The 13071-nt window shown below is 43.2% G+C and overlaps 1 protein-coding gene across 1 annotated transcript; it reads right to left on the bottom strand.

Annotated features, from left to right (window-relative positions):
* Positions 1 to 9329: 9329 nt before the first annotated feature.
* On the bottom strand, positions 9330 to 10978 carry LOC119277576 (aspartic proteinase PCS1-like). Its single transcript, XM_037558858.1, has one exon. The coding sequence runs from the start codon at positions 10795 to 10797 to the stop codon at positions 9490 to 9492; it is 1308 nt and encodes a 435-aa protein (XP_037414755.1). The 5' UTR covers positions 10798 to 10978; the 3' UTR covers positions 9330 to 9489.
* Between the last annotated feature and the right edge of the window lie 2093 nt (positions 10979 to 13071).

Here is a 13071-nt window from a genome sequence, read left to right on the forward strand (position 1 = left end):
AAGAGGGAATTGAATGGAAAACAACTTGGGGAAGGCTAGAAATCAAGGTTCAAATGGTAGGATTGGAATCTCTTGATCTCAACACATGAATGGGTGGTTTTCTCTCAAAAAATGACTAGTAGGAGCAGTGGTTCCTTCTGATGGCTCTCTTAGAGAGTAGGTGGTGGTGGAGGGGTATAAAGAGGTAGTACCAAAAATCCAATTGTTACAAGTCTTTGACCGAACTCGATTACATCGACATGAAAATCTCGGTGAGACCGACTAGTGCAAAAGACTTGATCGCTAGGCTTTTCGGTGAGACCGAATAGAATGACTCAGTGTGACCGAAGCGCAATGGCTAGGGCAAGGACTTCTTTCGGAAATTCCGATCGATTCATCTCGGTGATTCCGAAATGAAGCGACTTCATCATAGAAACTTGGTCAGGCCATCTCGATGAGACCAAGATCCATTTCGGCTGTACCGAAATGTTAGGGTTTGGCATGTGGCAATGTATAGGGTAATCTTGGTAGATCTGGATGGGAACATTTTGGTGGGACCCAGATAGACTTTTAGGGTTTTGGATGAAAGTGAAGTGGAGAAGTGTTTGAGGATTTTGGAGCAATACCACTAAGAATTTTGAGCAATTCAATCATGATCGAAATCTCATCCCCTTTTAATAGTATTGACTTTCCTAGGAACTCAATGTGATCTTGGATTACTTAACCAAAAATGTAGAGTCTTGGAGCTTTGCCAATATTTGTCCTTAGCATTTTGAGGGGTTCAAAATCACTAGTCCTTGCCACGCCAATCATTGATCTTCTCTGAAAACTACTATCAATAAGCATTAGATCAATGACTTATATGTTGTTATTAATTACCAAAACCACCCGGGGATTAGTTGCACTTTCAATCTCCCCATTTTTGGTAATTGATGACAACATATGGATCAAAGCTTTGACAAATGATATGATCAATGAAATGCATTGTCCCTTTGAGAAGTATGTGATAAGCAAGAGCCCCCCTTAAATTTGTGCATTATTAAAATTTGCATCGCAATGCAAATGCATAATTGATTAGGATCATGGGTTACTCTTCCATGTCACATACATCTTGGTGGAGCGCTCAAAATAATGTGATTGCAATGTAATAGGCGGTCATCGCCAAACAAACAAGTGAATGATCATACAAAGAGCATATGAATAGATATATAACAAAGCATAACATCAAAGTACGGTATGATCAAGCACACAATAACGTAGTCTCATACGAGCATCAACCAAAAGTATATCAAAGTAGCAAGAATCTCTCAAAGAAACCAAATGAGAAAAAGCAAAAGCACTCTCTCTCAAATTCTAATGATCTATACTAATTCTCCCCCTTTGGCAACAAGTACCAAAAAGTTCGAAGAAGTATAGAGCTAATCGTCGCTCTAGGCCCTGCTACTTGTGAGCTGAGTTGGGATTTTTCCGAAAAGGAGTGGATGATGCAGTACAGTAGAGATAAATATTTTCCTCAATTAATAACCAAGGTTATCAATTCAGTAGGAGAACCACACAAGACCCCGTGAACATCACATACACAAAAAAACAAATACTTGCACCCAACGCAAATAAGGGGCTGCCAATCCCTTGGCGGTTAATTGCACGGATCAAGTCTGATAATGGTAGATAGATAAACAAAAATACAAAATAAAAATAACGGTAAATAAATTGCAGCAAGGTATTTACATTTTAATATATGATAAAGATATACCCGGGGGTCATAGTTTTCACTAGAGGCTTCTCTCTTGAAAATAGTATATGGTGGATAAATAAATTACTATTAGGCAATTGATATAAAAACGCATAGTTATGACGATATTCAAGGTAATGATCATGTATATAGGCATCACGTCCGAGAGAAGTAGACCGACTCCTTGTTGCATCTACTACTATTACTCCACACATTGATCACTATCCAGCATGCATCTAGAGTATTAAGTTCATAAAGAACAGAGTAACGCCTTAAGCAAGATGACATGATGTAGACAAAGTAAACTCAATCAATATGAATAAACTCTATTATTTTATCCTTGATGGCAACGAAACAAATACGTGATTGCTTGTCGTGAGGCCCTAGTACTTGCGACTGATCTATCTTTGGATCACTTGGTGATTACATGTGACTGCAAGCCGATTGTGGATGGCATTAAAAAAGGGATAGGAGATCTCCATATCATAGTCGCCAGGGACATAAATAATAGAAGAGTGTATTCTGTTAGTTGTTAATTTATGTTTGAAGGACGTGCTTCGAATCAAGAGGCTTACAATATTGTCAAGTTATCTGTCTCGCTCCCGCAAGTCGCCATTTGTGACTTCTATCCCCTCATGACACCCTTTGTATCCCTATGAACATAGTTTATAATTAATAAAGTGTGGAATCCCTAAAAAAGAACTCAAGTCATGCTGGCAGATCCTGATGCTCGTGATCATCAAAACAGTGCGGCTTCGCTGAGGCGAGCCTCCACATGGGCCGGCCCATGTGGAGTCCTGTGTTGTTAGTTGGTAGCTGCTTTCTCCGTTGTTTCCAGCTTTTTTCGTTTTTCTTCCATGTTTTTTTGCTTCCAATTTTTAATGTTTTGTTCGATTTTCAGAGATTTTGTTATTTTTTTTTGTTTTGCTTCCTTTTTCCGCTTTTTTTCATTATTTCCTTTTATGTCTGTTTTTTCTTCTCTTTTTTGTATGTTATATAAAAAGTTCACCACATATTATAAAAATGTTCACCCTATATTATAAAAAAGTAATTCATTTATTTAAAAAAGTTCAATGTATAATAAAAAATGTTGAATGTGTATTTAGAATTTGTTCACCGTATACATAAAAAGTTCACATGATATATAAAAAAAATGTTTAACGTACATTAACAATGTTCGATGTGTATTTGAAAATGCTCGAAATAAAAGCCAACTGAAAATCGGTCTGATATAGCAAATCGAAAGCAACATATTGCCGCTACGTTTAACCCGAGGTGACTTGCTACAGTGCCACCCTGTTGTCATTTATGCTCGTTGCGTTCAAATGGGCCTTCCCAGTTGGCATAATCTGTGCAAAGCCACCTCAACTTGACGTCTGCAGGCACCAGGTCTCTCTCGCTATAAGGGAGACATAGGGGCGACCCGAAGAAGGTTCCCAAAACGAACATATGTCGTCTTTCTTATTGCGAGACGTACGGAAGCCTCGCGTTGGAGGAGCGCCAAATGGGCCGGCCCAGGTGCACAGGATGCCACGACGTCGTTTCTTCTTTTCATTTTTTGTTTCTTTTTTTAATTTGGTGTATATTTCCTAATATTCTAACTACATATATTAAAAAACAATTTACATAGATTTTCTAAATGTTAATCAAAATTTTAAAATTATTAAATATGTTTACCGAAATGTTTCTCACGTATACAAAAAATGTGTATACAAAATATACAATGGGTGTGAAAAAATCTGATCATTTATTTAAAAAAATTAATCAAGAATTTAAAAATATTAAATGTATATAGAAAAATATTGACCATGTATTAAAAAAATTAATCTTGCATTTTATTAATAAATGTTAAAGTTATAGTTGAAAAATGTTAATCAAGCATTTTAACAATGTTAAATGTATCTTGAATTTTTTTGGCCATGTGTTAAAAAATGTTAATCTTGTAATGAATTAAAAAATGTTAAATATGTATTTGAAAAATGTTTATCAAGCATTAAAAATGTAAGATGTATATAGAAAAATGTTGTGAAGACTTTATTACACTTTGGCTGATGATAATTATAGCTGCATGCTATGCACGAACTCCCTAGAGGAAAATGTCTCTCATTTATTCTCCAGGTGCCCCTTCTCGTGACACTGTTGGAAAACCATTGGGATGAGCTGACCGGATTTGTACTGCAGGCTTGCTTTGTTGCCTGCAGGAAGAGCCTTGTCCCTTGTGGAACCAACCTCTCTTCATGGAAGTGTTCATAATTGCTGCCTGTGGGGTATGGAAGGAAACGAACAATCTTCATTTCAGAGGGATTGCACCATCTCATGACTCATGGTTAAGCAGATTCAAAAAAGATACGTCCATGATGTTGCACAGAATTAGGACGCTCTCCATCCTTTCATAGACTCTTTTGTGGCCTCTTTTTTTGAAGGAAAAGCCATCATGGCGGTTTATATTTCATGTGAAAAAAGGCTACATCATTTGAGAGTACATCAAGGAGAAAGTCCGGAGCCTCGGTCTGCCACACAATAGTTCTCGAGGGCTCCGACTTCGTAGCCAACAAATCAGCCGCCATATTGGCCTCCCTAGGGCAATGACAGAATTTAACTGAAAGAAAATTACGATATAAGAAAGCACATTCTTCATAGATGGCCGTCGCTGGTCCCAAAGAGTTTCCTCCCTGTTGCATGGTTTGGATTACATCCATGCAGTCAGCTTGGATCCCCACCTTATTGCATCCGGTGTTATTCGCCAAGATCAAGCCATCCTTGAGTCCTCTAGCTTCTGCTGTTTCCGCATCCTCCACGAAAGGAATATTGCATGCCGACGCCGTGATAAAACCTCCCATGGAGTCTCTGATGATAGCCCCCGTACCTCCAGTACCACTGTCTGGATCGAAAGAGGCATCAACATTGAGACAAACGAACCCTTCCGCTGGTTTAGTCCATCCATGCCTTTTGATCTGCGTCGCCCCGTGCTTCCTTGATCTCATGAAGTTCTTTGTCAACGTGACAATAGCTTGGGCCGACCGAGCCGGCTCTCGCATGGTCTCGCCATGGGTAAAACCCCGGCGCTCCCACCAGATGTACCACACCGCCACGGCCGCTAGCTCCTTCCTGGTCCCCTTTGTAACCTGCTGTTTACACTTTCTATAACTCCACCTCCCCCTTAGTCCCTGAACTTGTTTCAATTTTCTCTGAACCCCACCACCCCCCTGACCTCTTTTATTTAATCCAAAGTCAGTGGGAGCCCTACCACCGTCAACGGTTTCAAAAAATAAAAGTTAAGTGTATATATAAAAAATGTTGACCATGTATTCAGAAAATGTTAATCTTGCATTTGATAAAATATTAAGCAGACATTTGAAAAACATTAAATGGGTATACAAATTTTTGACTGTGTATTAAAAAAATCTTAATCTTGTATTAAAAATGTTAATTATTCATTTGAAAATGTTTAAAATATGTATAAAAAACTGTTGACCATATTCTAAAAATGTTATTATGGTATTTGAGAAATGTTCATAATGTGTATTACAAAAAAGTTGACCTTGTATTAAAAAAATTAAACATGTATTTTAAAAATGTTAAATGTGTATTAGAAAACTGGTCTTGACGTATAGGAAAAAATCAGAATGAAAATCAAAAGATACATTAGACATATGTTGAAGAAAAAAATGATTAAAACCGAGAAAGAAACCAAAGGAAAACAAAGAAAACCGAGAAAAACAAAATAAAACCAAAGGATAACGAAGAAAGAAAAAAAATCCAGTGAAGAAACAAAAACAAAACAGAAGACAACCAAGAAAGAAACAGAAAAATGAAGAGAAAATAAGAAACCAGTAAAAACTGGGAATAAAACAAAGAAAACGGTGAAAAAACATAGGAAATAAAAACCAAATAAACCCATGAAGAAACTTAAAAATCAGTAAGAAAATATAAAAGGTAACCAAAAAAGAAAAAAAACAGAGAAGAACGCTAGGTACGCTGTATCATCGAACGAGTGAGCATACGCAAAATTTAATGTGCTCGCTCGTTCGCTTGTTCGCGCGTTCTCGCTGCTCAAATTTGACAAAGATTTCACGAAATTGAGAAAAGATCATGAATTTGAAATAAATATCAAGAATATAAAAAGCACAATTTCTAAATTTTCAATGGTTTAAAAAAGTTCATGCTTGATTAAAAGTTCACGGTTTTTAAAACAAAGTTCAAGAACTTGAAAAGGATTTTCAAATTGCAAAAAATCTCCACAGAATTGAAAATCATTTTCGTATTTCAAACAGATTCGTCGGCTTGAAAAATACTCACGAATTTGGATAAATTTCATATTTTGAAAAAAATATGATTTTTTAAAGCAAAAGTACAAATAATAATCAACAAATGGAGAAAAAGAAAAAACAAACAAAACCCCCCTGAGGAAAACCGATGGAACCTATTTTTGAACTTGGAAAACCGATGGAACCTAATGTACAGGACTACATGGGCACTGCTCGCCGTTAAAGAATTAACCATTTTGTCAAGCGCCAAATAGGAAAACACAAAATAGGACTCGTATTTCGCCTGTAGGGTAGTTCGGACGAATCGAACAAGAACCCTTGAACACGCTTTAGACCAGCTCACTGAGGCCCAGGGCGCCCTGTTATTTTCCTTTTTTTTCTTCTATTATTTGATTTTTTTGGAAAACTTTCACTATTTCAAAAAAACTGAATTTAAAAATGATCAAATTTTTAGAAAAATAGTCGTTATTTTAGAAGAATACAAAAAAAAATCACAACTTTGGAAAATATTATGAGTTTCAAAAAATGTTCTTGAATTTCAGAAAAATATTCGCCAATTTCAATAATTATTCCTAATTTAAAAAAATGTTTGTTGATTCTCAAAACATCACAAATTCAAAATATGCATGAATTTCTAAAATTATTCCCATTTTTTATATAAAAATCTCGTATTTTAAAACAATTCATGATTTAAAAATCTTTCAATTTTTTCACAAATATCGAAAATATTTACGTAAATAATTATTTGCTAATTTGAAAAATACTTCATGCTTTTCAGAAAGTTCATAAATTTAAAAATTGTTCATGATTTTAAAAATCTTTAATTCCGCTAGCGCACTGCACCCCGCTAGAAGAATTGCTGCTCCTCCACACCTCCATGGCTCATCCTTCATGGGACACCTCCTCCTCCACTCAACGCATTGCTCCTCCCAAAGGCTCCGCGGGCTCGACCACCTCTAGTGTTCACCTGTCGACATGTCCCCTGTTTGGGCTACTCTGCTCCGTTCGTCGACGATACACTCAGAGGAAGAGGTTGGATAAATTGCTTGGGTAGGAGGCAGAGGAAGCAGCGGGACGAGACAATCCCTGCACCACAACCAACCTCAAACACACATGCGACAGGAGCAATGACCATTAGCAGCATATCTTTCTTTCCCCTGCTCTTCCTCTGTTCAAAATTTTTGTGCCATACCATGTCTTAATTTGTCATGTAGCACAAAAAATAGAAGAAGACATTCAAATTTAGCATACACTTTGTTTTCGTAGGTCATTCCACGAGCTTGCACTATTGTTATCACACATTCACACTTGTTCCAATCATTCATGATTTTGTAGGCCTCACTCGGAATTGTTTGATCATATTATTGCATCAAGTGAGTGTTCAAATGACAGGAGTCTGTGTTAGTAGTTCAAGAAAACATAGTTTTTATTAGTTATAATATTTCGTCGAAAATGCTTATATGTGTACTTTAAATTTTTGCTAACCTAAAATGTTCGCCCTGGCTAACATTAATTATTTGATCAGACACTGCTTGAACCTATTGGCAAGGATTAATATACGATCTACTTGAATATGTAGATACGTTGCAAATGCAAAAAAGGATGGAAAATAGTTATGATTAGGTTTCTTGTGATGGAACCAACCCAACATATTAAGCTTTAGACTTAGCACTAGTGCTTATATTTTTCTGGAATTTATTAGGCTTTTCAATGATGTTCGTTTCGTAGGAGACGTTTTCGTTAAATACGAGGCGTTTATAGTGACTTCATCAATCTTAAAATTTTATATCGACTTAGTATTTGAAAGGTGCTCCTAGGGATATAATCTACATGCATCTGTTAATAGGATGAGCGTATGGCGTGGATGTAAAGCATCTACGTACTACCTCCGTCCTGGTTCATCCACATTGTATTCCATGCTAAATCTTGACCATAAATTTAACTAAAAAATGTCCACGTATGTCACGGAAAGTTATATCATTGAAAACTATGTCAAATACGAATCCAACGATGTAATTTTTGTTGACATGCATTAATATTTTGATTAAAATTTGGCACAAATTACAAAGGAACCAATAAACCAGGACAGAAGTAGTACTATGCTAAAAAAAAGTTAAACCAGAAATGACTGCTCCTACACTGATCAAGTCATAGGCTGGCGAATCAACCTGTGGTTGAGATGGTTAGGTGGACAGTGGTATCCCCAACCCACCAGGGTTCAAATCCTGGTGCTCGTATTATTTCTGAATTTATTTCAGGATTTCCGGCGATGCGCTTTCAGTGGGAGGAGACGTTCTCGTCGACAACGAGACGCCTACGGCTGCTTCGTAAATCTCAAGATGATATGTCGGCTCAGTCTCTCGGAGGTGCTCATAGGGGTAGGGTGTGCGTGTGTGCGTTCATAGGGTTGAGTGTATAGCGTGTATATGAGCGCTTGTGTCTGTACTGATGCTAAAAAAAAGTCATAGGCTGCAAGCCATTAACTGGCCCGATTTGAATGATCTCCTCCTTTGCCAATGGATACGTACGTACTACTTCCTCTGTTCGGAATTACTTGAGAAATGGATATATCTAGACATATTTTAGTTCTAGATACATCCAATTCCGAGACAAGTAATTCCGAACGGAGGGAGTACATCTCAATGTTCGAAACTTACAATTTACTGCTCGCATTTTTCATACAACACGCCATCCTTTGCCCATAGACATCGGCCAGACATAGCAGGGGTCACATTCCATGGCACGATGTTCTAAACTTACACCTCACCGCTGCCTGTCCATATACTTTTCCATGTTACAGTACTATACTTTTCCATGCGACACAAAGCACCCTGTTTTGCGACGCTCGATGCAGCTTTGCGCATTTTTGTCAAATCGAATTCAAACAAGGCAGAAAGGGGACGACCGACTGTAGTTGTAAACAAATCTATCTGTATCTAATACGAGTCAGAACCTTCTTGTGGTAGGTGTATTTTATCATAATCGTCGCGACAAACCCGTGCCGGCCCCCTTCTTTATCACCGGTGTCGGCAGGCAGCCCACGCTAGCAGCTCTCCTGAACATTCTGCTTCTGTTCCGCCATGACTGCGAAGGTGCTCGCCACTATTCCGTTTTCCCGGACCGAAAGCGTCTCCAGGCGGCACCACCGTCACGTGGCTTTCGGAGGGGACGAGACGGTACCCCAACCTGCCGTCACTGATGCTTCGTGTCCGTGTCTCCAGTCCGGCATGCGCGGCTGATGCCTGTATGAATCTTAGGTTGCATAGGCCGGAGGATAGCACATCGATCCGAGGCGACTCGACACGGCGATGTTGATGCTGCACCAGAACTTATCCAGGTTGCGAAGGACGTCAAAAAAGCGCAGGGAGAGGGAGCTTCCCAACAGATAGATAGGTTCATTGCCATATTTACATGCAAATCTGTCAGCTCGATCAGTCTAACAACGGAGAAAGATGTGGCACGTACGTACTACTGCTAATTTACACCGTGGATGGTTAACGCCAAATCTCGTCAGAGCATGAGGCCGAGGCGCTCGCTGGCCACGTCGCAGCGGACGGGCGCGAGCCCGACGCGGCCGCGCTCCAGGTCGTACTCCACCCACACGTTCATCTGGTGGTGGTGCCCGATCACGTACGCCATGATGGGCACCATGTCCGCGTTGCCGAACGTCAGGCACCACACGCCGTCGCCACCGCGCCGCTCCCCGGGGACCTTGTACAGCAGCCTGTCCCCGGCCACTGCCATCTCTGCGCCGTTGAACAGCAGCGTCACGCTCGGGAGCCTTGTCACCGGCGGAGACCGCCCCTGGGGCACGCGGAAGCACGTGTCGAACGCCTCCTGGAACGCGAAGCTGGGGTCGTCGAGGGCCGGAAGGAGGGGCCTGGCCTGTCGCGTGAACTCCGCTTTCAGTGCCGAGTAGGCGTCGCCGAGCAGGAAGGTGAACTGCGTGCCGGAGTCCACCATGGTCTGCCCCGCCCCGGTGTGGTCCGGCGCGAGCACCGAGGCTGGGATGGGCAGGTGCTTGGCGCCGACGCGGATGCCCAGGAGCTGGACGGAGTAGGCGACGCGGTCGAAGTACGGGAGCGGCAGGGCCGGCTGGTACAGGGGCGTGTAGTTGAGCGGCAGGAAGGTGGGCAGGTCGCTGTGGCCGAGGAGCAGCACGCCGGCGTCGTCGCGGTCGGAGATGCAGTAGGAGAAGCGGCGGGTGCTGGCCTGCGAGACGAAGGAGAGGGCGCCCCTGTTCATGCCCAGCAGCCCGGCGCTCGCCACGCCGTCCGGGGAGGAGTCGAACGCGGATGCCATGCAGCCGAACGCCGCGCGCAGCGGCGGCCCGCTGCCCACGGCGAAGACGTCCGTCGCGAGCGCGCCGTCGGAGGAGGAGCCGTCCGCGTAGGAGAGCGACACGCTGCACCTGCTCGACGCCCCGTCGCAGGCCGGTGGCGACGGCAGGTCGCGGGAGCGGCACTGCGCGGAGGCGCAGGGCACGGTGGCGAAGGTGGCCGAGGACCTCGGCCGAAAGGACGTCGCGTTGTACCTGTTCCTGCCGCCGGCCGGCGCGCAGAGCAGCCAGGACAGCTCGCTGCCGGTGTCGAGCACCATGGTGACGTTCTGCGGCGGCGTGCCGACGGCGAGCGAGACGGTGAGGCTGACGTTGTGGTGGAACCGCAGCTTGCTGGGCTGCCGCGGCAGCGCCCTGGCCGGCATCTGGCGCGCCCGCAGCGCGAAAAGCTGCGGCCTCGCCCCCGCCTCGGACGGCCATGGCGCGCCAAGAAGGACGAACAGGACGAGGCAAACGAAGACGAGCAGCGGGGGAGGCATGGTGGTGGTTGGGATGGGAGCAGGCGAAGCCCGGGACCTACGCGTGCATGTGAATGCTTGTGTTGTTGGATTTCGGTGTGGGGTTTTGGTTCGGGGTGGATTTTATGGGGTGGCGACGCGAGCGCGCAGTGGCGAGTGGAGTGGAGTGGTGGTGACGACTGACGGACGGAAGGGAGGCCGCGAGGGGCGACGGGTCACTGTCGCAGGGAAGCAGCCGGGGTTCTTTGCACCTGTCGTCTTCTATCTTTGGAACCACGGAGCGCCAGCTGGCTGGTCAGAGATAATTTAAGTAGGAGTACGCGCCAGTGCTGAGGTTTTACTGCAGCAGTAATGCGTGCAGTACTAGCACAGTATCTACGGTGTAATTGAAAAACTTTTCGTGGAAGCTCACGCGGTCGGATTCTCTGGACCGGTAGGCCTCCTCCATTTTCAGTCAAATTTAAACGGCCGATTTTTTTTGCGAGAAAGTTGTACAACAAACGCCATAAATAATAAAAATTACATCCAGATCCGGAGACCACCTAGTGACGACTATAAGCACTGAAGCGAGCCGAAGGCACGTAGCCGTCATCGCTCCTCCCTCGCCGGAGTAGGGCACAACTTGTTGCAGTAGACAGTCGGGAAGTCGTCGTGCTAAGGCCCCATAGGACCAGCGCACCAGAACAGCAACCGCCGCCGATGGAGAATAAGATAGATCGAAAGGATCCAATCCGAAGACACGTGAACATAGACGAACAACAATCAGATCCGTGCAAATCCATCGAGGATAGATCACCGGAGACACACCTCCACACGCCCATTAACGATGCTAGACGCACCATCAGAACGGGGGCTAGGCGGGGAGACCTTTATTCCATCTTCAGGGAGCCGCCGCCGTCTCGTTTTCCTGAGCAGGACACAAACCCTGACAAAACTCGAAGGGACAACTAACAACGAAGCCCTCCCGCCGGCCCTTTCCAAAATCCACCGCGCCCCCATGGCCCTAAGGCCACTAGAGACGAGGCAGACCTGCGGCGGCACCGGCGAGAGGCACGAACCTAGATTTGTTCTGGATGAGGACAAGGAGGCGGCTGGGGTGCGTCATGTTTGTCTAGCAGCGTGTTGTACTATGATATTATGAGCTACTCCATTCACTTTAAGACATTTCGGTATGTATTATTGAAATGAGTGAACAAACACGCTAAAATGCGTCTATATACATCTGAGTCGAGGAAAGTTACTTTTTCCGATCCATATTAATTGTCGCTGATTTGCTATGGATTGGAGGGAGTAGACCTTCTTATAATTAGGAAAGGACGGAATATTATGTTATGAAAAACATATATTCAATAAAAATCTAATGATATATAATTTAGATATATTTTTTATGCTCCAAAATGCTATTTTCAAAAATAATTTGGAGATTCTTTTTTGCCACAACTGTCATGCATGTCTTTCCGTTGTAATTTTGTTTTTGCAAATATTCCATTTTAAAACTTTGCAAGCAATCAAAGGATTTGTCAAAGTTTGCCACAAAAAGATTCTGTTTTGTTTGAATTTATTTTCTTTCAGTTTTTAGAGTTTACAATTCATCACGAGCTCATTTGAGCTCACGAGCAGAAGAGGACTTCCGGTGTCGTACTAGCTTTTTCGTGGAGTATCTACGGTGCACTTGAAAAAAAAGTCATGGGAACATGAGTTAAAATTTGACCACGATTTAACCAGAAAAATATAAGTTATGTTCCATAGAATGTATACCATTGAAGACATGTTTCAAATGCAAATTCCATGGTCTAATGGTATAACTTTTGGGCATATGGCTCATACTTTTTAACCTGAATTACATTGGGTCTCTTTAATCTAGACCGGAGGGATAACTTTTTTTAGAGAAAAGGCATACGCCCGACTTTATAAATAAAGCCACCAGGCAGAATCACTATCGGTGTACACGAACAGGGGTGTTTGTTTCAGCGTGGTCGCCAGGGATAGCCAAGTCTTGCCGGGCATCCCAAGCTCTAAACCAAGTCAACAACAAAACCAACCAGAAGATCCCCAAAGAAGCCTCCCTTGCCGGCCAAATGAGGCCGGCAAGGTCGAGGCTACGTCTAGGACCAGGACTGAGTTGTGCCAGCAAAGTCTCCGGGGCCGCCAAGGCCAAGGCAAAGCCTCAAGACAAATGTTCGGCAGGCTCCGTGCCGGCAAACATCCACCAGGACACCACCGCTCCACCTCACCAGACCACCTGTCACTAATCGGTGCGGTGTCAAGCCCTATGGCAGCTAGGTGGATCCTGCC

The sequence above is a fragment of the Triticum dicoccoides genome, chromosome 3B (assembly GCF_002162155.2).
Source record: "Triticum dicoccoides isolate Atlit2015 ecotype Zavitan chromosome 3B, WEW_v2.0, whole genome shotgun sequence".
Classification (NCBI taxonomy): domain Eukaryota; kingdom Viridiplantae; phylum Streptophyta; class Magnoliopsida; order Poales; family Poaceae; genus Triticum; species Triticum dicoccoides.

What these genes read in the sequence shown, in the direction of transcription:
- LOC119277576 (XM_037558858.1), bottom strand. Translation starts at nt 10,797, where the DNA reads ATGCCTCCCCCGCTGCTCGTCTTCGTTTGCCTCGTCCTGTTCGTCCTT.